We start from the raw sequence: 27742 nt of genomic DNA on the forward strand, positions 1-27742 counted from the left end.
TGTTCTCATTGTATCGTAATTGTATTTTAATTGAATTGTGATTGCATCGTAAATGTATTGTGATTGTACTGTGATTGTATTGTAATAAGAAAGAGATTTTGTTCTGTTCTTACCTCTGCCACAGGTGAGGGGCAACCAGTGCACATGTACTACATAAACGATGGCAACTTTGGATCGTTTAATTTTGTGTTCTTCAAAGAGAAATTCACTCCCCCAGTTGCATTGAAGGTAATTGAGAATATTAAATAATTTGTAAAATGGCGTACACACCGCGCATTGTCGCTTTAACGTGGTGTATCATTTGTGGAACCTTTTTCGTTTAGTGCGCGCCGTGTCCGCTATAACACGAGTCTAGCGTGTGACGGACTACTCGCTATTAAGCGAGTCTAGTGCGTAACGGACTACTCACTATAACGTGAGTCTAGCGTGTGACAGACTACTCACTATAACGTGAGTCTAGCGTGTGACAGACTACTCACTATAACGTGAGTCTAGCGCGTGACGGACTACTCGCTATAACGCGAGTGAAGCGTGTGACAGACTACTCACTATAACGTGAGTCTAGCGTGTGACGGACTACTCACTATAACGTGAGTCTAGCGTGTGACAGACTACTCACTATAACGTGAGTCTAGCGCGTGACGGACTACTCGCTATAACGCGAGTGAAGCGTGTGACAGACTACTCACTTTAACGTGAGTCTAGCGTGTGACAGACTACTCGCTATAACGCGAGTCTAGCGTGTGACGGACTACTCTCTATAACGTGAGTCTAGCGTGTGACGGACTACTCTCTATAACATGAGTCTAGCGTGTGACGGACTACTCGCTATAACGCGAGTGAAGCGTGTGACGGACTACTCGCTATAACGCGAGTCTAGTACATGACAGACTACTCGCTATAACGTGAGTCTAGTGTGTGACGGACTACTCACTATAACACGAGTGAAGCGTGTAACGGACTACTCTCTATAACGTGAGTCTAGCGTGTGACGGACTACTCACTATAACGTGAGTGTAGCGTGTGACGGACTACTCGCTATAACGCGAGTCTAGTGCGTGACAGACTACTCGCTATAACACGAGTCTAGCATGTGATAGACTACTCACTATAACGAGAGTCTAGCATGTGACGGACTACTCGCTATAACGTGAGTCTAGCGTGTGACGGACTACTCGCTATAACACGAGTATAGCGTGTGACGGACTACTCGCTATAACGCGAGTCTAGCGTGTGACGGACTACTCGCTATAACGCGAGTCTAGCGTGTGACGGACTACTCACTATAACGCGAGTGAAGCGTGTGACGGACTACTCGCTATAACGTGAGTCTAGCGTGTGACGGACTACTCTCTATAACGTGAGTCTAGCGTGTGACGGACTACTCGCTATAACACGAGTCTAGCGCGTGACGGACTACTCGCTATAACACGAGTCTAGCGCGTGATGGACTACTCGCTACGAGAGTCTAGCACGGAATATACTACTCGTGGATGTTGGCAGCGTTATTCAGTCATGCTGGGAGCTGGTACTGTAGTATTCCTCGCTTAACGTCGGCTCCGTTTGTCGCTGGAACGACACCCCCACCTTTACCGTTATTCCTTATGGGAAAATCACTCTTGTGACTTATCACAAATTCGCTTCAGCGGGGACTTGCTGTACTACGCTGAATGGGCCCCACAGTGTCCGTGTAGCACTGTTTTGCCTGTATAACGCCGACGTTTGTTTCAGAATCAGAATCTGTATTTTAGCGAAAGTGGGGGTTTCCAATGAGCTATGAAGCTCTTTTTCACAGATCTTCAGTATTAGGCGGGTCAGTAACTTTTAACAGGTCACAACACCGCACGGAGACGTCGATTTGACATCAGGAACGCCGGTGGGATTTGTTTAAAGGGCCATGACACATGCCAGGGCGCACAACCTGCTTCCCACTTCTGCAAATTCACTTCACACAGAGGTCCTCATACATTGTCCGTGCACTTCATACATTCTCAAGCAGCCTCCTGTCACTCTCTTACAGTCATCTAGAATACAAATTTGCACAGTAACATTGAACCACTTTCATGAAGTTATCACTGCAGTGCCAATAACATTTTTTTATAAGTATGTGTGGGACCCTTTTGTCCTTTCTGGTATGAATACGCTGTTAAGCTGTTCAAACACCAAAGAGACACTTATTACAAAGCATCAAATCAAAATTAACAACATGTACTTGTGGTAAAATATGAATATACTTGATACGAGCAAAAGGCTCCTATTCATATAACTGCTTCACCTGGGCTATACATTTTTTGGCGTTTGCATTGTCCTTGTACTGTTCACCTTTTGGTTGCCTTTGGGCGATCACTGGTGAGACGAAGCCACGAAATACGGTGTCCCTGATGCAGGCCAATCATTCTCAAGGAATTTGTGTACGGTATCAAAACATGTGTGAAAGCTCTGCGCCCACCCAACCCCTCGTGTTCATGGCCACTCTTTCGCGCTTTACCGCTGCGTCTTCCTTTCTCTCTGCTGTGCAGCGCGTGGATCCAGAGGAGCCGGTGTTTGAGTCGTCGGTGTGGGGCCCCACTTGCGATGGGCTGGACTGCGTGATGGAGCGGACACAGTTGTTGGAGCTGCACGTGGGCGACTGGCTGCTGTTCCGCAACATGGGCGCGTACACTCTAACCCTCAGCTCAGGGTTCAACGGATTCCCGTTGCCCAACATCCACTACATGATCGGCGACGCTGAGTGGTGAGGCTGGGCAGATGGGCACTGTTGAGCAGACAGGGTTAGGCGAAGTCAATATTGCTGACAGGTGGCTCTAAGTAGATAGGATTAAGTCGTCCGTGGATGGTCTAGTTTTGGGTGAATGGGTGGAGTTGGTGGTCTTGGTTAATTTTTAGTTGTGTAATAATGTTTAGTAGTATCTTAAGTAGTATAATATATGTTATTTACGAGTGGAAAACAAAACACTCCTGTGTGCGACTTTAGCTACGAACACCAAACAACAGACTATAGAACTTCGCACTGTCCCATAGATCATTCTGAAGGTGGTGTATCGGCAATGGCGGAGCTAGGATTTTCAGGTAGGGGGGGCAACCCCTCCAGCAATGAAAAATGATAGAGGAGTTGTTAGTAAGTAAGGACTTGTCCCTTGCTTTTTATTTGACGCGTGTGCAGCGATGGCGTAGCCATCGATTGAGGGTCGAATTCGAACCGCGTTGTGTGATCGGCATCGCGCTCGCTGAAGGTGTTGATGCCTTCAGGGAAGTCGTGGACTGCGCACAATTCTGAGTCACTTATAACTGCTTTGCCGTTACTTACTGCCAATTATGGACTCAGAATATTGTTCTATCATCTCATATAGTCCTTGTCACATAATAATATGCTACACAGTGGCAGTGGGGGTCGCAAAATGCTGATTTATGACTAATAAACCCCAATGATCCGATCGAAATTAGGGATTTCGATCGAATCATTGGAGGGCACGTGCCACCCTACCCCCCCCCCCCCCCCCCCCCCACTGACTCCGCCAGTGTGTATCGGAAATTCACCATCTGTCAGATAAAGCAATTGAATGGCTAAATCACATCGAGCTCAATCTCGAAAAGTTTCTCTTTATTGGCCATATCAAATTAATCAATACATTGTGAGAAGTTAGGAATGCATTTAAGAGGAATGAGTGGGGAAGTTGATTGAATTGCAGTGACGGATGTTTTGTGGCAATGATGTGACTGTCTTGAAATGATAGGGTCACTTGGTCTCTCTAGATGGTCTAGTGCGAGCATCCATTGGTCTGTTGGCAGTGATAGATGGTCTTGAATATGTTTCATAAATAAGTGGTGTATGGTACTGCTAGGTGGTCTGGTGGTTTTGATGGATGGTGTTGAGCGGGTATGGTTAGGTGGCACTGAGCAAGTGGAGATGATGGATGTGTGTACACGCATCTGTGTATCGGGAGCGGTAGTGCACCAGTGAGCATGCTGCACTACTAACCCGCTCATGACCAATAAGAATGGGAAATATTTAAACCGGTACTGGGCCTCCCCTAGGTCGACTCAGCCTCAAATGAGTACCTTGTGCGATGTTTAAGCATTGCCAATAAGGAGGCAAATGCGGTTAGGCATGGTGCTGACCACTCACCCCGTCTTGTGCCGTGCCAGCCTTCATAAATGCTTGCTACTGCTAACATCACTTGCCCGAACAGTCTGTTACAGGCTATAAGGGGATCATTGTATTTATATAAGGAGTAGAGGCTTATTTGTTAATAACATTGCGCTACAAATATGGTGGCCTGAGTTTGATTCCTGGCCACGGCTTACATCAGGGGCATGAACGGGACCTAGGCCCCTCCGATGTCAACTCAATGTTACTGTGTGCAGTGTGTGAACATGACCAGCAGTGAAATCATGAGGGCCAGGCATGGTACCTGCCGTACAACCCCCTCATGAATAAGCTTCCCCTGCACATTAATCAGTCCCCCTCCTTATCCTCCTTTCACTCCTCTCTTAAAGCTCCACCTCTTCTCCATTGCCCATTCCCTTCCTCTTCCCTCCCCTCACCCCTCCACTCCATCCCATCCCTCTCCTGTGCATTTGTGACCTCCCTCCATGCCCTCTGTGACAGTCACTCATTCCACGGCCCTTGCACGTCCCTTGCCATCACTCTATTTTTGTTACTGCTTTTTAATCTCTGTAAGGCGCCTTGGACTAAGGAACTATATAAATATAAAATAAGATGTGTAGTTCTGGCCTTAATAGACGCTCGCTAGCAGCACTTGCTGTGTGTGTGGGCACATGTCCGTGTGTATGCGTGTGAGCAGGTCTTTGCTGGTCAAAGAAAGTAAAGACCAGGAATCAATGTCATCCCACAACTTTAAAAATGGCAAATAAACTACATTTACCAAGATGCTTGAGCACATTTAATAATTTCACATAGTAACACGTATTGATGTAAATCGTGTAGTACTTGCAACAATGCCTCGTCAAAATCAATTAATTACCAGGCGACAAACATGGGTTTTTACGGGAAATGGGCGCCGAGAGACTGAGCAAATGGGCACGTCGAACAAGCACCGGGCACCAAGAGGCCGGGCACCAAGAGACCGGACACCAAGAGACCGGGCACCAAGAGACCGGGCACCAAGAGACCGGGCACCAAGAGACCGGGCACTAAGAGACCGGGCACGAAGAGACCAGGCACTAAACACAGAGAGACCGGGCACCAAGAGACCGGGCACCAAGAGGCCGGACACCAAGAGACCGGGCACGAAGAGACCAGGCACTAAGAGACCAGGCACTAAGCACAGAGAGACCGGGCACGAAGAGACCGGGCACTAAGAGACCGGGCACTAAGAGACCGGGCACTAAGAGACCAGGCACTAAGAGACCGGGCACTAAGAGACCTGGCACTAAGAGACCAGGCACTAAGCACAGAGAGACCGGGCACTAAGAGACCGGGCACTAAGAGACCGGGCACTAAGAGACCGGGCACGAAGAGACCAGGCACTAAGAGACGGAGCACTAAGAGACCAGGCACTAAGCACAGAGAGACCGGGCACCAAGAGACCGGGCACTAAGCACCAAGAGGCCGGGCACCAAGAGACCGGGCACTAAGCACAGAGAGACCGGGCAATGGGCACCGAGAGACCCACACATATACACTGAATCCTCGCTTGATGCGATAAATGTGTTCCTGAAGAGTGCCACGTTACGCGGAAACAATTTCCCCATAAATGTAACGATAAACGTCTGTCGAGTTACGATGTACACACATTGGAAGGAAGATGGTGGGACAAATAATTGAGGGTTATTTGAAGTTGCATAAGTACATCAATTCCCAAGCTTGGGAAAGGCAGTAAAACAACAGCAAAAACAGTCCCAGACCATATCAAGACAACACATAGTTCCTCAATAAAATTGTACATTGCAATGGGACTATCAATACATTGTTAAGAATCAAAGTTATAAATTACATTGGCAAATGTGGCTGTATCCAGCACTAATCTTCTGCTTCAGATTGTTTTTTGAAGGAATATTTCAAAGAGAAGAAACAAGGTTGTTGTTCCAAAACGTTGGTGCTGCATGGGCAAATGCTTTGTCACCTATTCCAATTCTTGCTCTTGGGATAGTTAAAAGGCAATTAGATGGACGTCTTAGGGTTCTTGGATTCAACAATGGGGTAAACGAATTGGATAAAAGTATAGTGCAGATTTGCCAATAAGAATTGTTATGGAAGAACAGGACCCCATGTAGATGTATTCTTGCATCAAGTGATGTGAGATTGGATTTTAAGTGGAGGTCACAATGGTGTGTCCTGTATGGGTACATCCAGTGCAAATCCAAGAGCAGACTGATGAAGCGGGTTTAGTCTGTTTGACACGTAGACTTTGCAACCAATATCCATAAACGTTTTTTGTGTTAGATCGTATATTACCAATATTATACTGGTAGGAACGAAGTTGTAAACTGAGTGTACCAGCCTGCAATAGATTAATGTGTCCGTCCGTCCGTCCCCTTTCAATACTTTAACGAAGTGAAATCTCGTGCTGTTGGGTGTAAAAAAAATTCCAATGTTCCTACCAGCCCACCCTGCAGGGACCTGTTCTGTGATTAAGTTTTTTTGGGTCAAATTGCAAATGCAGGTTTCCTTTACAACACCGGTTTTCTGAAGTAACTAATTGGCACGTTTTGTTTACGTGACAAACATTTGCTGTGTTGGGTGGTGGTGGGTTTAACGACACATTCACGCGATATAACCAAAAAACACCTTTATTAATGGATTTGGTGATTCGTTAGTAGCTGATCAGTAAGCAGCGTCACAGTCGTCAAACAGTGGTTGAATGAGAGCTTCAACTATTTGCAGGCGTAATTGAACGGGAAAACAATTTGTTTCTACATATTAAAAATACATATCAAGATTTTCGTTGAGATGTTATCAATATGGGGTTGTATTATAAGTTTTGAATCAATTAGTAAACCCAAGTATTTGAAGCACTCCGATTGTTCAATTATGTTGTTTTCTGATATCCATAAGAGGTGAAGAGAATGAAACAGGATTTTTGTTTGAAGAAAAATTCCCATCTTCGTTTTTTTAGGATGTAGGAGCAATTTTAGTGATGACAATTGATGTTGAATGAAATCTAAATCGTGTTGGACATTCTCTGACTTCGTTTGGAGATTTACCTGATACTAGTGTAGCCGGCCTGCCCTTGCCCCTCACCTCCCGTGAATCGTAATGAGCGGACAGGTCGGCTAAATAGAAAACAATAAAAAAATGTAACAAAGTTCGGAGACGAGTAAATACTCTGCGTTGTGTTCTGTCATCCTGAGATGTGGGCGACTCCACAACAGATGAGTACCAGAGGTTTGTGAAATGCCAACAATGTATTTCAAAGTGTTCTTCCAAGGAGCATGACCAGAGACATCCTCATCACCCTCCATGTCACGCAATATCTCGGCTAAGTCCCTCGGCACGGAATCCACCCCAAATCTGAATTTGAGGATATGCCCCGTACTCTGCTTGTGCACGTGAGCATCAGGGTCCCTTTCCTGATCATCATTACCTTTCACTTATAATACAACAACAAAAACGCACCTCAGTTTTTCAGTTTAATTTATTTGGTATAGCCCTGTGAGCCATTCGGCTCTTCAATCGGGTGCAACCGCAACAAACAAAAACATGAACAAGAAACATCTTAAAGTGACTATGCACAAACAGAAAAATCCAGGAAAAAACAGTAAAGTCTTCCAGAAAAAGCACCGTTTATCAATGCTGTGTGAAAAAAATCCCAGTGGGATGCAAGTCAAACAATAACAACCATAAGACAATTTAGATTCAAGTTATCAGTCTAACTCTGTACCACACCTGGCTACCCATAGCCACATGCAGCTGCGAACCGGAATATAAAACGGTTTCCTTGCGTCGCATATGATGCAAGACGTTGCAGCGTGCGCAATTATAAGTGTAATTCGTCACAGACAAGCCCACACTGGCCACGCTCGCATGTCGATGTAATCAGCAAAGAGGTTTCATGCTGAATGATTTAAAATTTTAGGTGAGTGATGGAGAAGATGCAGCAGTAATGGGACAAGGACTGGTTTCAACGCCTGACCTAATCAACAATATGAATAGTTTTACAATGTATTTTGTAAAAGAGTTGCTATCCTAAAAGGCATTTTCTGAAATGTAGTGAGGCATGTCTATGAGAAAACTTTAAGCTGCGGTTGACCGGTGAAGACATTGTGATACGAACAATATGAAATTGCAGAATATTGTATTTTGGAGGAAAATAAATTAACAGAATATGGGAGTTGCCATTGTTTAACACAGTCTAGGGGTGTGTTGTGTGCGTGATGGATGAGGTGACAGTGACGGCGAGTTTGATAGGTTGAGTGACAATGGAGTGAACATATAGAGCAGAGTAACTGGGTGGGAGACGAGCAGCAGTTTGCTCTTCCAGTTCCAGACAACCCAGTCAGGAGCACAGATGTAGAGACATAAATAGCGTCTCTGTGGCATATAAGCCGACTACTACCACAACGATTGAGTGAATGCGCACTTACCTCTCGATGGGGGCCGACGGGGATGCGTCAGAGAAGCGGGCCCCGCAAAGCAGGGTCAAGTCGGAGAGAGAGAGAGGACGTGCCGACACAGAGTGGTGAAGGGGGCCCAGAAACGGGGGCCGGGGGGCCATGTGATGCTGGCTCCGGTTCCGTCGCGAGAGACCGAGGAAGGGGCATGGCGAGAGGCGGAGCGAGGCCACGCTCACGGCGAGAGGACAAAGTCCTTAAAGATTCATGCAACTATTTTCATACGAAAGGCAATAAAAGCAAATTGTTACGAAGGCAAAGTATACGGTAATCAATTCATGAGCAAGATTACATAATTGCGAAGTGTCTTGGAACAAGGGTGTGTGGCAGTACGCCTTCTTCAGCAAATACTCATTGATTAACTAAGGCTTCATGGATTCATACATTCTTCATGGATTCATACATTTAACCCTCAATGAACACGTCTGTTAATTGGGTAACAGAACAAACGATTACTTCAGAGTAACACGAGCATATACGGCAAATAGGAATAAAAGTCCTTAAAATTCATGCGATCACTCGCTGGTATCCAGCAAGGTCAGAATTCGCCCCAAAAAGATACACGGACTCAAACAAAAGCACTACCTACGCATCAACTCTGCCAAGACATCCCTCCCAGAGCTCACTCAATTATTCCAACACAGCCTTGAGCAGTCCCTACACGCCACACCAGATGGAAGCGTGGAAACATAGTGGGCATACATTAGAGACGCCATCTTCAATGCAGCCATAAATACCTTCGGCAAGCAGACAAGGCGGAACACAGACTGGTTTGAGAACACCTGGCTATATTGGAACCCATCCTCCAAGCCAAACACATGGCGCTCCTGAAGTACAAGAAAGTCCCAAGTACAGAATCATTAAGGGCTCTGAAAACTGCTCACAGTGCAAACGACCGCCAGACGCTGCGCCAACAACTACTGGGTGAACCTCAGTAGTAGGATCCAACTCGCCTCTGATACTGGCAATATCCGTGCCATGTATGAACGCATCAAGACAGCCTTTGGTCCAAACATCAGGAGGATTGCCCCCCTTAAATCCAGCACAGGGGCCATCATCACTGATAAACAAGAGCAAATGGCCAGGTGGGTAAAACACTACTCAGAGCTCTACTCGTGAGACAACAGTGTGTCAGAAGCTGCCCTTGCTGCTGTAAAGCCCGTACCAACGATACACGAACTGGACAATGTTCCAACCTTGAAGGAACTTGACAACGCCATCAACTCACTAGCCAGCGGCAAGTCACCGGGACAGGACAGCATCACACCTGAGGTACTGAAATGTGCAAAACCCGCCGTCCTCACAAAACTACATGAACTTATCTGCCAGTGCTGGGAAGAAGGAGCAATGCCTCAAGGCATGAGAGACTCCAACATCATCACCCTATATAAAAAACAAGGGTGACCATGGCGACTTCAATAACTACCGCGGCATCTCCCTGCTGAGCATTGTGGGGAAAACCTTTGCCCGTGTGGTCCTCAGCAGGTTACATATACTAGCTGAGAGGACGTATCCTGAGGCTCAGTGTGGCTTCAGAGCAGGAAGGTCTACAATTGACATACTCTTCTCCTTGCGTCAGCTACAGGAGAAACGTCGAGAACAGAGAATGCCCCTGTACTTGGCATTCATTGATCTTACAAAAGCCTTTGGCCTCATCAGTAGTCCTCAAAGTGATCGGCTGTCCACCGAAGCTGCTGGCAGTCATCTCCTCTTTCCATGACAACATGAAAGGAACAATACAGCACAGCGGCACCACCTCAGAGGAATTTCCCATACTCAGCGGTGTAAAGCAGGGGTGCGTGCTTGCCCCAACACTGATTGGCATCTTTTTCTCACTTATGCTCACACATGCCTTTGGGACAGCAGAAGAGGGAGTCTTTCTTCATACAAGATCTGATGGCAAATTATTCAACCTTGGCCGTCTCAGATCCAAAACTAAAGTCCGCAAAGTCCTCATCAGAGAACTCCTATTCGCTGATGATGCTGTGCTGACAGCTCAGACAGAACAAGGTTTGCAGACACTCATCGACCACCTTGCCGATGCCTGCAACAACTTTGGCCTGCAAATCAGTCTAAAAAAGACCAATGTCATGGGCCAGGATGTCAGAGACACCCCTTCCATAAACATTGGCAGCTACACCCTGGAAGTCGTTCAGGACTTCACCTACTTGGGTTCTACCAATCACCTACAATTTGTCCCTTGTCACAGAAATTGACAAGCGCATTGGGAAGGCGTCAACAGCTATGTTCAGGTTGACTAAAAGAGTGTGGGAGAACAAATCCCTAACGTTCAACACCAAAGTACAAGTGTATCGGGCCTGCGTCCTTAGCACCCTCCTCTATGGGTCTGAGTCCTGGACAACATATGCCCATCAAGAACATCGACTAAACACATTCCGCCTCCGATGTCTCAGGCGCATCCTCGGTATCAGATGGCAAGATCGCATTCCCAACACCTCAGTTCTCAACTTGGCCAACATTCCCAGCATGTACTCTCTACTCGGTCATAGGCGCCTGAGATGGCTTGGACACGTGCGCCGCATGCAGGATGGCAGAATACCCAAGGATGTCTTGTACGGCGAGCTGGCATCAGGCACACGGGTCACCGGTCGCCCAGTCCTGCGCTTCAAAGATGTCTGTAAACGGCACATGAAGAGCTGCGACATCAATCCAAATGACTGGGAGAAATCTGCCGGCGACCGACTCAGCTGGCAGGAGGCTGTGAAGACAGGTCTCAGGAGAGGCGAGGAGAAAAGACGCACCGCTTGGCAGACCAAGGGGGAGCGACGTCAAGAAAAAAGCAACAAACACCTCTGGAGCTGCCACCGCATTCACTTCAGCAACTGCTGTGGCAAGGATTATCACTCAAGGATTGGCCTACTAAGTCATTCCAGGCGCTGCAAAACCTACAGCTGACCTCGTGAGGCGCAAAAAGAATTGTCTCTCGAGACACAAAGGCCCATGATGATGGTGATGACGGTTAACTTGTAGGCCTGTTAAAGTGTTAATAAATCGTGGTGCCTCCAGACATCAGCGTGTGCCTCGTCAGATACATACTACACAGACACCAGCCAGGGCAAAACCTCTCTCTCTCTCTCTCGAGAAGGAGCCCATCTTGAATGTCACGGCCACTGCACGAGATCCCTTCATGGAGCGGACTCTGAGAGCGGTGGCTGAGGCAGCCGAGCAGCTAGGGTTGTCGGCCCACCCGGAGATGACAGAGGCAGCGAGCGCGGTGCTGGAGACGCCGCCCCCCACCCCACTCCCCGCTGGTGGAACTCGGCTCCCTGGAAGAGGTAGGTGATACGGAGCGTCGCGCTGCGTCGACAAATAAACGCCAAGGGCGTTTCCAGAGCTGCCGTAACACACCGCGATATTTATGAGGGGGGCTAATTTAGCAGGGGGGGTTACATAATCGATTGTATTTGTCGGCTTATAACCCGTAGTGTCACCAGGAACGTGGGTCTACTTCTGTGACTGTTGCCGGTAGAAGGAATTCCACGATGACTGCTAAAGAGGTCTCCGGTTCTGCTGTTACAGGTACAGCAGTCATTCAAGCACACAACAGACAATCAATTCGACAACACACAAGTCCAACTCCATGTCGTTGACACTAGCTTGTAAATCGTCAATAACGCGCGGTGGTACATGCAGGTTTTTTTTGTTTGTTATTCGTGTTATTTTTATTACCGTTATCGTTACATGATAAGAAATACGTCAAATATATCAACTATTAAAACTGAAATTTTTACTTAAAAATTTAGTGACTGCAGGAATTCATATTCTTTGGTTCTTTCGGTAAAGTCACAAATATAGAAGAAGAATACTAAAATAAAATGAATACAAAATAATAACAAATAAAAACACAATGTAGACTGTAACCTAGTTCTTAATCAGAGTGAGTGTACTGGCAATCTATAATGTAGACTGTAGCAATGGTTATTATGCTGCGTTAGTGTACTGGCAGTCTATAATGTAAACTGTAGCTTGGTTCTTAACCTCGGTGAGCTTATTGGCAGTCTTTCATATTACCGAAAGAACCAAAGAATATTAAAACATAATATAATCATTCAATACGTAAGAAGCAGCAGAAGGTAAATTTAACATACGGTATCTGCCAATATTTAAACGAATGTGCTTCGTTTTTCTGTTGCTATTTGTGCTTGGGTACTACTGGTCACCGCAGCAGCGGCATCACCAAATAACGAATCTTCTCGAAGCTCAGCTCATATCGAGATAACGAAAAAAGAATACGATTTACCCTTTCCTGCAATAATACTGGAGGTTTACATTATGATACCTCCTTTGCCAGTAACAAGATATAGAAATAGGGTTTACCTTTTTAACTGGCACAAAAACTGACACTTTTATTCAATGCATCATGCTTGCAATAACCACAACACAAGCAGTCAAAATGCAAACAAAAGAGACAACTCTGATAATAATATGCACTGTCCTTGAATTCGATTGGTCCACACACGAGACGGCTTTTCTTAGAGCCTAGTCTCCACTGGTGTTGGACCAGAAGACGCCAAAAGGCGTACGACTGCTTGTGTTGTGGTTATTGCAAACATGATGCCTTGAATAAAGGTGTCAGTTTTTTGTGCCAGTTAAAAGGGTAAAACCTATTTCTAATACTGGAGGTGTTAAGATGGTAAAACACCAAATAGGCAAGGCATCAAATCTGCTTTAACTACACATGCTTGTGGTAAAACATGCGAACATTCTTTGATAATGTACGCATTATCTTTTAAACGGATTGGCCTCTGGGGGACTGGTTTCACAAGTGTTGGACCAGAGAACGCCAAAAGGCGAACAGCACAAAGGCAGCATCTTAACACCTGCATTATTGCTGGAAAAAGTAAAGCGTATTCGTTTTTACTAAATCATATTGATAATTCCGTTATGTATTATTCCTGTGCAAGAAATAATTTGCTCGATTGCCCAGTGTAGACAGGCGGAGTCCAAGCCAAGTCGGTCGTGATGCTTTACCCACCTGTGTTAGTCAGTAGGGATTATCATTATCACCACCATTGTTACGCATGGTTATAAAGGAAACACCCCACTTGAGTCTCAAAGATCGTTTTAAGGAGGTAGCTGCCAATTGAAAAATGTGCAGCTACTTTTCAGCATTGGGATGTTTTGGCCAATACCCTCTTATACAGGGGGAAAACGTGCAAAGGTTCACACAGCATGGCGTCTAAGTCGGGAATATAACCTAGGAACTTCTATTTAAAACTATTTCAATCGATTGAAATGGAATTCAGGCGAGACGCGCTTTACGAGCGCTCCATTCTTCATCGCAAACGACCTGCTTTGTGACATGCGGTCAATTGCCTTCACTAAACGCAACGGTTTGAAACTCCGTAACTTCAGGAAGACAACAATTGGGACCATATTCTTTACAACTTCCCCGCAAAGGAGCCTCAGAAGTGGGGGGAGGGGGAACGGAGAGGACAAACCTGGGAAGGGTGGGTGGCTGAGCTGGCTTCCTCGTGGTATGGACGCTAAAGGTGACGCTGGGGTGGGTGAAGAGGGAGGTCGAGGCAGTGGGTCCCTTAATGGGTTGGTAAAAAGGGGGTGCTTTGTAGAAAATGGGGGGGGGAGGGGATAAGGTGACGTCTCATCGGAGCCTACGGGGAATGCTGCAGCTGCAGGCTCGCATATTTCTCGACAGTGATACATAACACCATGGCATGATCGTTCTTGTCCGTTACGACGCTAACATGACGATGCATTACATAATAGTGCAATTTGATCATGCTGCCACTGACATGTTTTGAATAAATTATGCCTTTATCATGCTGTTGCTGATTAAATTATTTTTTTTTTATTTCAGATTGTTGATATTTGCTTGCTCACATTTTAAAATGATGAAACATAAAGTGACAATTTACCACTGATGCCACTCTCGTGCCCACAGGAGAGGACAGAATCCTGCAGGTGCTGGACGATGGCACTGACCTGGTAGAGGTGGTGAGATCCATTAGTGAGGGTGAGGCCATGGTAAGAACACAGCTTCCCTTGCGAGCCGATAGTAGGGGATGTTAGAGGAAAAGTCATGTTTTACACTGACATTTCATTTCATATTTTATTTTAATATTCACCCCCATCCCCTCTGTTATTCTAATTGTTATGGTATCAGGTACTGGGACCTTGGTGAAAAGAGAGACCACATCAAAGCTGACGAGGATATTGTCAGGAGATAGTACAATGTCTTTGACCATAGAAACCAATTGGGTTGAGTTAAGTACTACTGAGGTGGTCCTGCCAGTGAAGGGAAGCAGAGTATCTGACAGAAAGCGGGCTAGCTTGTAGGTAGGGGAGTTGATCGTGGACACGATGGGTCGTAGTGGGGTACCTTCTTTATGGATCCTGGGAAGACCATAGAATCTGGGAGGTCTTGCAGTGGAGGGTTTTAGGGAGGGACGTTTGGTTGGTTCGATTAGGGACGTCGAACTAGTGATGATGTTGTTGGTTTTTATCGTTAGACTGTTAGTAGAATCATTTTTAATTTTTGAGTAACTCCCATCATTGAGTAGGTCCTGGATTTTGTTGTTGTATGAGATTTTATCCATAATGACAGTGGCATTGCCTTTGTCGGCCGAGAGGATGACTATGTCATCTCTTTATTTTAATTTAATTTTATGGTATTTCTACATATGTGACTTTACCGAAAAAAAACAATGAGTATATCATCTCTCTTTTTTAAATTCGCGAGTTCAGATCGCTCGTTTTTGCTGATGTTGCTAGTGGGTTTCTTAGCATTTTTAAGAATAGTGGCTATCTCAGCTCTTGCAACGTCTGCTTGGATGTGTCCTATACCTTTGAGGGATACATCAACCTGAGAGATGATATCCTCTACTGGTATATGTTTAGGGGTGACAGCAAAATGTAGTCCTTTAGACATTACTGTTTTCAGGTTGTCAGAAATCGGGATGTTACTCTGATTAATAACGATTTTGTTAACGTCTAGTTTTATGATGTGTGGTCCTGGGTTCTTCTTTGATAGGCGGTTGAATTTAGCGATCAAGTTAGCTTTGCATTTGACTGACAGTGAATCAGCAGAGGCAGCCGTCATGTTGTCAACGTGGTTCCAATCAGAAGGGGACATTTTTTGTGTTAACATTCAATTAGATTGTAGGAGATTCCTGTATAAACTATCGAGTTCAAATCGGAGTACTCTTATCCTCTCTGAGATTAGTGATAGGCTAGCCTTAACAGAATCCGTTTAGAGTTCGGTGAAGATACAGCAGCAGATGTGAGTGTAAAAGAGATGGGTATTACATTGTTGTCGCGGCATCTTTTGAGGAAGGTCAGCGTCTCGATGAGCTGTGACTTTTTATCTCGTTGTCTGTTAAAAGCTCTAACAGATAGGTGAAAATCCTCCCAATAGAGGTCTTTAATTCTAGATTTGAAGTTTTTGTGAGCAAGTATTCATACTTTTTGTTTTTTTTTCGGTAAAGTCACGTAGGTAAAATAAAATAAAATAGAACAATTAAATCACGACGTTTTGGAGGCAACACAAGCTTCCGTCTTCAGGTGGAACAGTCACAGCAGAATATCTGTCAAGTGCACAGTTCCAAGACGACTTGGATTATGTATAGGTCAGGGGGGGGGGGGGGGAGGAGCCAGAAAGGGACGTGGGTGGGTGGGAGGGCTGAGTTAAGCCACCTTTTGTTAAACTGCACAAAAGTAGATAAACAACCCTTTTGGTTTTCTGGCGGCGGGGTTTTTTCCGAGGGGAGGCGATGCAAGACATCAATTACAGACCAATTTCTTGAAACCTAAAATGGAAACTACGAAAATGGCTGTAAAATTATAAGATACCTAAAGTTTGACATACAACCAGTGAGAAGTGGAAATGGCTGTACAATTAAAAGGCAATAATAGGGTTTTCCCCTTTTTTCCAGCAACAAAACTGAAACCTTTTTTACAAGGATTCATGTCTACATTAACCACAATACCTGCAGTCAAATGCAAACAAAAAACATACTATGATAAATAGGGACGGCTTTCTTTTGAGCCTCGACCCAATTGGTGCTCGACCAGATGACGCCTTTTGGCGTCATCTGGTCGAGCACCAAATTCTTTCCAGAACAGGCTTAGCTCTTATCTCAGAGAAAATTAGACTTATACGCACCGAACTAGATCAGTTAGACAAGACATTCTACAATTCACACTTATCATTGACGGCAACAATGTCTACATCGGATTGGGAACATGTAGACAATATGACTGCCTCTTCAGCTACCATTATGTCGACCAAATGTAAGGAAAACCTGATTTCCAAATTTAACCTCCTTTCAAACAAAAAACCGCACCCACACACAAAAAAGCTAGACGTTAGCAAAGTCGTAATTAATCGCAGTAACAGTTCTATTTCTGATGGTCTGAAATCCGTTTTAGCTAAAGGGCTAAACTTTGCAGTCACACCTAAACACATACCAGTTAATGATATCATTGCCCAAGTAGACGTGGCTCTCAAGGGCCACGTCTACTTGAGCGTCCAGCTTGTAGAACGAAGCGACCCTGGTCCCTCTCAAGGACCCACCTTATATCCTCCCATGTCGGGGCCAGCTCCGCCCTTGGCCCCACCCACCTTCGCGAGCATTCCAGCTCCCTCTCGATCCCTCTCGAGAGATCTCCCTGAACACGTGATCACCCCCTAGCCCCCCCCCCCCCCCCCACCTGGGGCCTTCTCTGTGGACACTCCAGATCGCGTGTCTACGGGGTCAACCAGCGTGCCATGGCCCAAGGCAACCCTGTCCCTGGGCTGACACTCTCCCGCTCCTTGTGGGAGCCCGCACTACACGCTATGCGTGGTGCTGGCACTATCCCAGCGCTCACCAATCCCCGCTAGGACTGGTACTACACCCTCCTACGGGGTGTACGCAATGATGGTGCATCGCACGCCGTGCTGTGCTAGAGCCGGCCTCACACAGCAACCCATACGATGCTGTCCACGACATAAGTACATCGCACGCCACAATCCACAATCTCCAAGCGGCACCATACAGTGACATCCCCGATGTCACTGTAGCGCGTGCCGCTTGGAGATTGGTAGACAATGGCATTAGGGGTAACAGCCCGTTCTACCAGTTGGACCTGTGGGCAAGGCACGGAGCCCTCTGGGGGATCCAGAGGGGTGCGGGGCCGAGGGTGGAGCCTGGCCACGCTGGGCAGGATAAAAGGCGAGCTCTGACTCACAGTCGGGGCTGCTACAATCTGGAATGGAACTCATCATGCCGTCGTCGTCGTCGTGATCTTCGCCCTTTTCAAGCTGTGGGTCTGGCAGCATGTTGGCTGTCGTGACCCGGTATGTAGTTATCCCCGAAGGCTGTGAAGGCCGGAATAAAAGGGAGAGTACCTCCTACTAGTGTCTGTGAATTAGAACACTACACATGTAAGAGGAAATCGGAATGCCTGGCGAAAGCTCATACATGCGAGGGAGCAATACTCTAAGCCATCGAGAATAGACACATTATATTCGTCTGCACTTTGCTGTATCCCCTTCACCTGGTTAAGCCAGGGTATGGCTCTTCAACGCCCATGGGAAGGGAGTTTGACAACATTTGTGCGATCCACCAACCCTTGCTACCACAGTGCTGGATCACAGGCCATGTGCATATAGCTATCATCACCCGACTGTGGAGTACATTACCCATTTAAAAATGCAACCTGAAAAAAAGGGTTTCACGTTGGCACTCAAAGGCCTTCTCTTACAAATTACATCACGGAACGTTTAACATCGATTGTGAAGCTGACGGCAGCATAGTAATTTTACCGTTAATAAACACACTGCAGGATTAACCAAGGCGGCTGCTGGATTTGAACCATGATCCTCTGCAACAGCAGCGAATCACTTGGACATGCGTGTGTGTGCATGCCTGTTTCATTCCCGCTCATGACCAGTCCTGGGCCACCCCTAGATGGACTCAGTATTAAAATGAGTACCTGGTATAGTGTTACAATCAGCATTTGGGAGACAAAGGCGACTGGGTGTGGCGTTGGTAGAGGCCGACCGAAATTCGGTTTCGGTTTCAACGCCGAAAGTTGGAAAATGGCCTCTTTCGGCATACTTTTGGTTTCGGCCGCAAATCATTTTTTTACTTTCGGTCTGGTTTCGGTTTCGGCCGAAACTGATATCGACTTTCAGTCGTCATTCGTCAACCGAAAATCTATTTTTAGATATCGACTTTCAGTCGTCATTCGTCAACCGAAGATCTATTTTTAGAATATAACGCTAATGCTACGTCTATCACTCTGCCTATCGGCCGGTCAGTCGGCGCTAGGCAATCCTATGCGATAGGCTGCAAACACACACATACACACACACGTACACACACAGTACACACATACACACACACGTACACACAAACACATGTACACAAACACACACACGTCAGCAGCAGCTTGGGAGCGAGGATACAGCCGCAACCATGGTCTGCTAATGTATATACGACCAGTCAATAGACGGCAGCCTAACTGGCTCAGTGCGGAAAAAATGTTGTTTCTTAACTACAACATTCGTTTGTTCGGATATAATTACTAAGTAAGTAACACGACTCTTACTGCAGGCTCTGAATGATTCGTTCTAGATTTATTTTTAATTAAAGTAGCATTGCATCATGACATATTTCATAAATCATGTATTCGGTAACTTCGGTGATATACCTTTCTGTTTCGGTCTCGGCCAAAAGTGTAGTTAAACTTTCGGTTTCAGCTTCGGTTTCGGCCGAAAGTCAATTTTTAACTTTCGGTCTGGTTTCGGTTTTGGCCGAAACCAGAAATTCAGTTTCGGTCAGCCTCTAGGCGTCGGCCATCCACCCCCTCGTGTGCCGTGCTGGCCTGCATAGGTGCTCACTAACAGCACTCGCCCCAACATTCTGCTAAGGCTATACGAGGGGTCTCTGTCTTTGTGCGGACCTGCCAGGCCGAGAAGGAAGCCTTCTACGTGGTGGACCTGGGGGACATCGTGAGGAAGCACCTGCGCTGGCTCAGCACCCTTCCACGTGTGCGGCCCTTCTATGCTGTCAAGTGCAACAGCACTCAGACCATCGTACACATCCTCGCCACGCTGGGTGCTGGCTTTGACTGCGCCAGCAAGGTACGTTGTGTTTGTGTGTGGTCAGTTTGTGTGTGGTCAGTGTGTGTGTGTTCTGCGTTTGGATGCCTTCGATGACCTGTCCCAGGTGCTGGCTAAGGTGCCACCTAGGGATAGAGTAATCGTGGTGGGTGACATTAATTCCCGAGTGGATCATGAAGCAGAAACCTCAGTTTAAGTAATTGGAAGGCATGGACCAGAGAAGCTCAATAACAGTAGGAGGCTGCTCGACTTAAGTGCAGCTTGTAATCGCCAAAGCACTGTTCAGGCATCAGCGCTTCCACACAACATCATGGATGCACACCGGGTCCAAACATCACTCTGAAAGGAGTTGGAGTCTGCTCCTGAATCTAGTGTGCCACTAAGCGGTGGGGCCTTACAATTTGCCTCGCCAAAGAAAAGCATCTTCTTTGGTATTTTATGTCATCAAACAATCTCCTTGAGTGATGGGGCATTTTTGGAGAGAGTGGAGGAGTTCATATACCTGGGAAATGTGCTTTTGACTCGTTCCAGTTTGGGAGCAGAGGTCACATTCCATATCAGTCAAGAGACGTGATCTTTTTATTGGTTACATAACGTTGTGTCGAAGCTGACTCGCCTTTTGCTACATATGTAGCCTGATATCTTATTGGTCATAGTTTTGCCCTCCCTGCTGTATGCTTAGAAATCGTGGACCTTTTTAAATGAACATCTGGCTAGGTCAAAACATTTAGGCTGGCTTCCCTGCGATCCACCCTGGGTTTATCCAGGCTGGATTGTGTGAGGAGCTCACAAATACTTGAAAGATCTGAACACGGTTCCATCAGTGAGCTCCTCCGGCAGGTGAGGCTGCATTTGCTAGCTCATGTAGCCCATATGCCCAGCCACCGTATGCCCAAGCAGCTTCTGTTTGGCTGGATAGAGGGGGCTAACCGGGCGCAGCACGGGCTAGAGGAGAGATGGCCTGATGTGGTATAAGAGGATGTGGAGCTGAGTGGACTTGCTGGTGACAGCTACTTGTGGTGTTAAAATCGGCTTCTGTGGCGGAGGCTCGTGAAGGATGCTGCCGGGCATTTAGAGGCATTCGCCCTCTAACAACAACGGAGGGCAAACGAGCGACGCTCACATCAACGATCGAAGCGCGAGACGGCTCGTAGCATTTTGACACAGTAGCGAAGCATAGCTGATGCATTTGTACGTCATCTCACTGACTCAGCCCATAACACCTTGGTCTGTTTTGTGACTTCCTGCCAGCGAGCCTTCGACACTTCACGTGGCCTCAAAGTGCACCTAGCGTGGCACAAGCGCCATGGTGACATCACCGCCAATGAGTGGCGAATGGCAGTTGCTGCTGCTGTGGAAACACTAATATTCTACTTTAAATATGACTGTTAGTTGATTTAAAAACTATTTGTAATTTTATCCATAAAAAGTTTCAACCCTTGATCAGGAACGTAACCCCCTATTGTAGCATTGTTCCTGTGGGAAAATGGGTCTCGACCTGCATCATTTCGACCTACGGCACATTTTCCAGTAATGTAACCTGGCGTAGGTCCGAGGACTGTCCGTACACACATAGCAAATAAAATCGCTGAATAAACTTGTCATGAAATTATAACCGTACATTTCATAACATTTACTCAAAATACCATATCATTTTTTTGTATTAATAATGAACCTTATTGCAAATTATGATCATAATTATTATTACATGGAGTATCTAATGACGATTATAAACACTGCTATTCATTTATGATGATTATCATGATGTTTTTTTCAGAATCAGAATCTTTATTTATATTGGAGGAATGCAATGAGCTATGAAGCTCTTTTTCACCGATGTCCAGTAGGGGCGGGTCAGAACGCTACAACAAAAACATACAAAAATAGATATGAGTGCAAAATACAGTAAAGGTGTACAAATCCCTGAATAATAAATACATTTTTAAAACATAGTGTATGAGTTAAAATTGCAATAATATATTAATTCCGTCAGATTTTTTTAAACATGACGATAACTCATTTAACCTGCATTTAATGGTTCGCGACAGTAGCGACACGCGAACAATAGTTGTTCGCAATAGTTGTTCGCGTGTTGATAATAGTTGCTCGTTCATGGTTGTTCGCGCGTGCAGGAGGAGATAGCGCTGGTGCAGAGCATTGGCGTGAGTGCTGACCGCATCATCTATGCAAACCCCTGCAAGCAAGCGTCGCACTTGCGCTACGCGGCCAAGTACGGCGTCGACCTCATGACGTTCGACAGCGATGCTGAGCTGCACAAGATCGCCCGCATCAACCCCAACGCCAGGTTGAAGGCAAACGCGAATGGATGGGCAAAATCGGCTTTGTGAACAAACTTTACTAATTCTAGATTTGAAGCTTTCGTAACTGCAAGGATCCATACTCTTAGGTTCTATTCGGTAAAGTCACGTAGGTAAAAATAAAATAACAAAAATCACGACGTTTCTTTACTACTTTTTCACCTTGTAGACAGACGCATTGGATTGACGGATACGCAAGCTCTGCAACTTGGCCTTTTGCTGAGATTCATTGGCCTACCCGTGATTACGCATTTTAACGTGAACCAACATTGTGACTTTGACTTTGGATATGGACACACAATTAACCTTTTCCTATATTTTGCACTTCTATACTGGACATCTGTGAAAAAAAGCTTCATAGCTCATCGGATTCCTCCAGTCGAAATAAAGATTCTGATACTGACTTCATTGATAAAACGATGGATGGACCGATGGATTTTCTGATTAGGATCAAACTAACTTAAGACTGAGTTGGGATCGCAGCTTGCTAGATCAGGGCTCCCCCAATGCCTTGTGTGAGCACGGAGCCAGCCACCCTCTGTGGAAGGTCGTGCCTGTTTTTAACTGCATTACTTTTTGCCTGCTGGGGTCTAGGCTGTGCCAGCTAACCCTGTGCTTTTCCTGTTTTCTCTTTCCATTTATTATTCACTTTTATTAATTCACGTTTTGTGTTCATAACTTTCCACCTGCTCCCACCCAATGTTTGGGCTTGCTTAGTTGTCTACCGTGTGACTCCCTCCTGACCTCGACCTCTAGACCTCCACTACTGGGTGTCGTCCTTAGGCCTGCCCAGTGGTGCGAGGCTCTGCTGGGGCCTTACAGCTAAGGAGTCACGATGTGGAACGGTGGTTGATGGGGATCGCTCAATATCTCAAAGCATCGTTACCCACTTCATGCTGATGCTTCCCCACCCATATCACGCATCTTCTGATCCCTTCAGGCTCGTGTTAAGAATCCTCACCAACGACTCAAGGTCTGTGTACAGGATGAGCAATAAGTTCGGAGTCAGCCCCGAGTTGAGCCGTGAGCTGCTGGAGACGGCATTTGGCCTAGGTCTACTTGTCGTGGGGGTCAGGTGAGCGCAAAATTATGGAGTGTTTCGCGTCGTCGGTTATAACGGAGAGATATTTTGCATCGGCTGAACCACTTGCCACCTCCGTCTGTTGCCGTGGTGGTGTGTTCATCGTATCCAGTGCGTTCAAGATAATGGAAGGGTGGATGTTTTACAGTAAGTCGTCGTTTAACACGGTCGATGCGTTCATGAAAAGTGCCGCGTTAAGTGAAAAACATAATATAACGATAAAGTTTGGTGAGATACAATATACGCTCACACAGATGTATTGTTGTCAGTGATTTTGGTTATCGTGAAGCGGTCCCACTCCTTCCCCTATTGTTCCTGCCCACCACTACAACCTCTGTGGGGGCGCTCTCCACCCTACCCTTCCACACCCCCACCCTATTCTTCCACAGCACTGCCAAAACCAGCCCAACTCTGTGTTTGGGAGGGGGGGGATCAGGCCCACACAGAAGGGTTTAAAAAGTAAGAGGGTGGGTGCCTAGCAAGCAGGTGTCAATAAAGAGGAGGGGGTTAAGCCTATACAGGAAAGGGTGGAACCTAAGAGAGGAGCTTCCTAAAACAGAAGAGGGGGTGTGGTCTAAACAAGTGGACGGGGCCTAAAAAGGAAAGGACGGAACCTACGCAGGAAGGGGTGGGGACTAAAGAGGGAGAAGGGTCTAAAGGTAGGGGGTGGGACCTAAACAGGAAGCGGCGGGGCCTAAACAGGAAGGAGTTGGGCCACGGGAGAAAGTGGGTGGTGGTCTAAATAGGAGAGAGTGGGGCCTATAGAGGAAGGAGCGGGGCCTGAAGAGGTCATTCAAACAAGCCACGTCCCAAAATCTGCAAGCCTGCGGATCGCTAATAAAATTACAGCGACTTAAAAAAAGCTACAGTATTATGCATACAGAGGAGGAATGAGTGCTTCAACCATGACCATTAAGTAAAATGAAAACAATTAGGTTAAGTAAAATAAAGCAGGGGATCAAATACCGCAAAAAATATGCACAGGTGTGGCTACAGACCAACTAATTTTATTCATGATCTTTTTTTTAATAGCCAAGAGTCACTATAAGATGTGTAGTGAGTCCAACTGAGTCGCAGACGTTATTCTTAGAGGCAACGCATATATTATAATACGTATATACAAAGGGGTAACTGCCCATTTACCAGATACAGCCTCGGGTGGCGACCACCCAGCTAGCTACACTATACGGAGGAGTTACAGCTAACAAGGGTCGGACCCTCACTCGGGTCTCGGCCACGTGTTGATGCCTTGTAGGACGTGGAGCTTCCAGCTTATAGAACGATGCGACCCCAGTCCCTCTCAGGGACCCACCTCATATCCTCCCGGGTCGGGGCTGGCTCCACCCAGGCCCCGCCCGCCTTCTCGAGCATTCTAGCTCCCTCTCGATCCCTCTAGAGAGCTTTCCCCGGACACGTGGTCACCCCCTAGCTCCCCCACCTGGGGCCCTCTCTGTGGACACTCCGGATCATGTGTCTACGGGGTCAACCAGAGTGCCATGGCCCAGGGAAACCCTGTCCCTGGGCTGACACGCTCCCGCTCCCCCTTGTGGGAGCCCGCACTACACGCTATGCGTGGTGCCCGCGATATCCAGTGCTCACCAAGCCCCACTCGGGCTGGTACTATACCCATCTACGGGGTGTACGCGATGAGGGTGCATTGCATGCCGTGCTCTAGTAAAGCCGGCATCACACAGCAACCCACCCAGTGCTCTCCGCGACATAGGAACATCGTACGCCACGACCCTCCCGGGCCGGCACCAGTGACATCCCCGATGTCACTAAATCTGCATAAACATTACATTAACCAGACTTACCAATTGCCTCTTAAAGCTATAACCTCTTCAATGTGTTGATGATCGCTCAATATTTTATTCAAGTAATTTTTGCCTTTTTGCTTCCACACAGTTTCCATGTTGGAAGCATCTGCAATGAGCCAGAAGCCTTTGCGCAATCCATTGCTGATGCCCGAAGGGTCTTCAACATCGCTGTAAGTTTACATGGCCGAGTGACACAGGAGGGCTTATAGTGTCCGTATCTGAGACATTAGGTTAAAATCTAAGGTGTCATCTGCCCGTGATTAAACTGGGTTCTCAAAGTGCAGCGAGGTAAAGGCCTCGGCAATGGCTGCACAAAAAAGAGCATCCTGTTGAAAGAAAGTGCTTTCTTCGCTTAATTATACAAAATTCCAGCAGACAAGTAAAACATCTCTATTTGTCGTGCATCAAGCACCAATTTTTGGTGCACTCCCTATTGTCTAAATGTAACAAGACCACTTGAAGGGTTTTTTGTATTGTGTAAATCTCAGATGGGCCACAGATACACGGCGAGATTGTTTTTATATTTTGTCTATTTGTCTCGTTGCATGATGCTGATCGTGCAGCGGGAATGAAAAGGATAAAAAAACATCAAAAATATGAATTCTAAAATAAATGTATACCTCTCTGTTGCTTCTATCGCCTGGGCCCCTCCATCTAGACAGAGCATCGCTCGGTGTTGAGATGGCTCTGCACCATGGGTAAAATTAAGTCCTCCTTGTGACCTTAATCGCACAGCTCTGTGTGGTGGCCTCACCAGCATTGGTCATTATAACCTCATGACCTGACTTCACTTAAATCTCGATTTAAAGCTTTCGTGATTGCAGGGATTCATCTCCTTGGTTCTTTTGGTAAAGTCACGTAGAAGGGAAATAATAAAATAATACAAATAAAACATAATAAAATAAAATTCTCACGACGTTTCGGCCACAACGCAAGCAGCCGTCCTCAGGTGAATAAACAGAGCTGTCGGAAAGACGGCGTCTTAATGAACACTGCTAAGCTTATATTCTTAGTTCTTTCGGTAAAGCATTTTATTATTTTGTTGTTTCCCTTCAACGTGACTTTACCGAAATAACTAAGAATATGAATTACTGCAGTCACGAAAGCTTTAAATCAAAACTGCTAAGCTTGGCAGCGTCTTTTAAGCTGGGTGGGAGGAGGAGAGAGCCTTGACAAAGGAGTTTACATATCAACAGAGGAATTTAGCATATTGATGACAAATGCAGATATGGGGTTAGACACTCCTTGCGGAATGTGTAGGCGGTGGGGGGTCTCAAAGTCATATTATGCTTGTGTGTTATGTAGGATTAGCAGTAATAAAGGGAGGGAAATTTTAATAATAAAGAACTGCAGCAGCCAAACCACCGAGTATCAAGCTAGTGCATTATGTGGAAAACAAAAAAGGAGTTTCTAAAGAACTACAAATACCCTACTACCATACAATAAACCGATGGAAAAAACTATATATAAACTACATCCATATAATCAATGTACTCAATATACTCTCCAATAAGCTGAGCTATTAACATAAAGTAACTGGGTATACACTATATAATGAATACATATAGTAAATTGATAAAAAAAAACTAAAATATAAACTACATCAATATTATCAATAAACTCAATATATTCTCCAATCAGCTGAGCTACTAACAATAAGTCACTATACATTTTATGTCGAAAAAAGTGGCGGTATCTTATCGTTAACACCACGGAAAGCGGCCAGTGTTGTTAAGACGGACGAGTCCATCTATGTTCGGAACGGAGGAGGGGGGAGAGAAGAAACATCCACGGTGTGCTACTCTGTCCTGTGCGGCGTTACAACTATGCGAAAAACTGGACTACTATACATTACAATATTATACCTTCCAATCTAAACTATACTGTATAATATCGTATACACAGCCCAATATAAACTCTAACATTATTGATTATATTGATATGCCTCCAAATAAACTTTTTTCTACATTAGACGACTATACACCGTAGTATACACTGCCATAGACAAACCCCACCATTGAATTATACAATGCGTTACTATACACATCCCTATACTTTAGACTATAATAATATTAGACTTGTAATATTACACTATGAATTATTCTACCAACCATACTGTATACCACACTGCTGTATATTCACTATAAAATTACGATACTATATATTGCCATATAAATTATATTAAACATTACACTACATTTTGATTTAAAGCTTTCGTGACTGCAGTAATTCATATTCTTAGCTCTTTCGGTAAAGTCACGTTGAAGGGAAACAATAAAATAAAATATATATAAAACAATACAAATTCTCACGATGTTTCGACCATAACACAAACAGTCGTCATCAGGTGTGTCGGTTTGCATTAATTTTTTTTAACGGTGTGTTTATTTATTTATAAAAACACGTCAGCGCCATGCGCAGCGATTTGGCAGTTTATTTAGAAGGACTAGTCCATCTATGTTCTGAAAAGAGGAGGGGGGAGACGAAAAATTAATGTATGCTGTCTGAAAGCCACCATAAGCGTGAACAATCAATTAAGACCTGAAATGGTTTATCAAATCCTTCCAATGATTGCTAAGCCAGAATCCATCTTCTCGATTGAAATTGTCTCTGTGCTTGTATATGTGGATAGCCTCATGAACGAATCTCTCATGGTAGCCAAATGGCTTACAAAGAACCTCTGTCTTGGAAAAGTCAATGTCATGTGAGCCTACTGAATTATAACAATGATCTGCCACGGCCGAGGTGTTGGTCCTACCGTGTTTAAGGTCTGCTTTGTGTTCACGAATGCGGTCCGAGACATGGCGTTTGGTTTCTCCAATGTAACTACTACCCCAGAGGCAACTTAGTTTGTAGACACCAG

General features: G+C 45.7%; 2 protein-coding genes across 5 annotated transcripts in view; both read left to right on the plus strand.

The window, feature by feature from the left end:
- Positions 1–8294, plus strand: part of LOC116946592 (ornithine decarboxylase-like) — a 36803-nt gene extending 28509 nt beyond the window's left edge. For 3 of the 4 annotated variants that reach the window (XM_076070062.1, XM_076070063.1, XM_076070064.1), the window contains 3 exons: positions 125–228; positions 2520–2734; positions 4806–8294. In XM_076070062.1, the coding sequence (XP_075926177.1) occupies positions 125–228; positions 2520–2734; positions 4806–4875 (389 nt within the window). In that variant the 3' untranslated portion in view covers positions 4876–8294. The remainder of the gene's footprint in view (positions 1–124; positions 229–2519; positions 2735–4805) is intronic. The other variant, XM_032961649.2, reaches the window with a different exon arrangement.
- A 179-nt stretch (positions 8295–8473) lies between these two features.
- LOC116946591 (ornithine decarboxylase-like) overlaps positions 8474–27742 on the plus strand; it is a 42826-nt gene continuing 23557 nt past the window's right edge. The window contains exons 1-8 of the mRNA XM_076069969.1: positions 8474–11870; positions 12021–12114; positions 14498–14580; positions 19511–19684; positions 21796–21975; positions 22513–22528; positions 22738–23056; positions 24968–25049. Coding sequence (XP_075926084.1) covers positions 12078–12114; positions 14498–14580; positions 19511–19684; positions 21796–21975; positions 22513–22528; positions 22738–23056; positions 24968–25049 — 891 coding nt within the window. The 5' untranslated portion in view covers positions 8474–11870; positions 12021–12077. The remainder of the gene's footprint in view (positions 11871–12020; positions 12115–14497; positions 14581–19510; positions 19685–21795; positions 21976–22512; positions 22529–22737; positions 23057–24967; positions 25050–27742) is intronic.

Source organism: Petromyzon marinus, chromosome 27, assembly GCF_048934315.1.
Source record: "Petromyzon marinus isolate PM22_M1 ecotype Great Lakes invasive population chromosome 27, UKy_Petmar_22M1.pri1.0, whole genome shotgun sequence".
In the NCBI taxonomy this organism is placed as follows: Eukaryota; Metazoa; Chordata; class Hyperoartia; order Petromyzontiformes; family Petromyzontidae; genus Petromyzon; species Petromyzon marinus.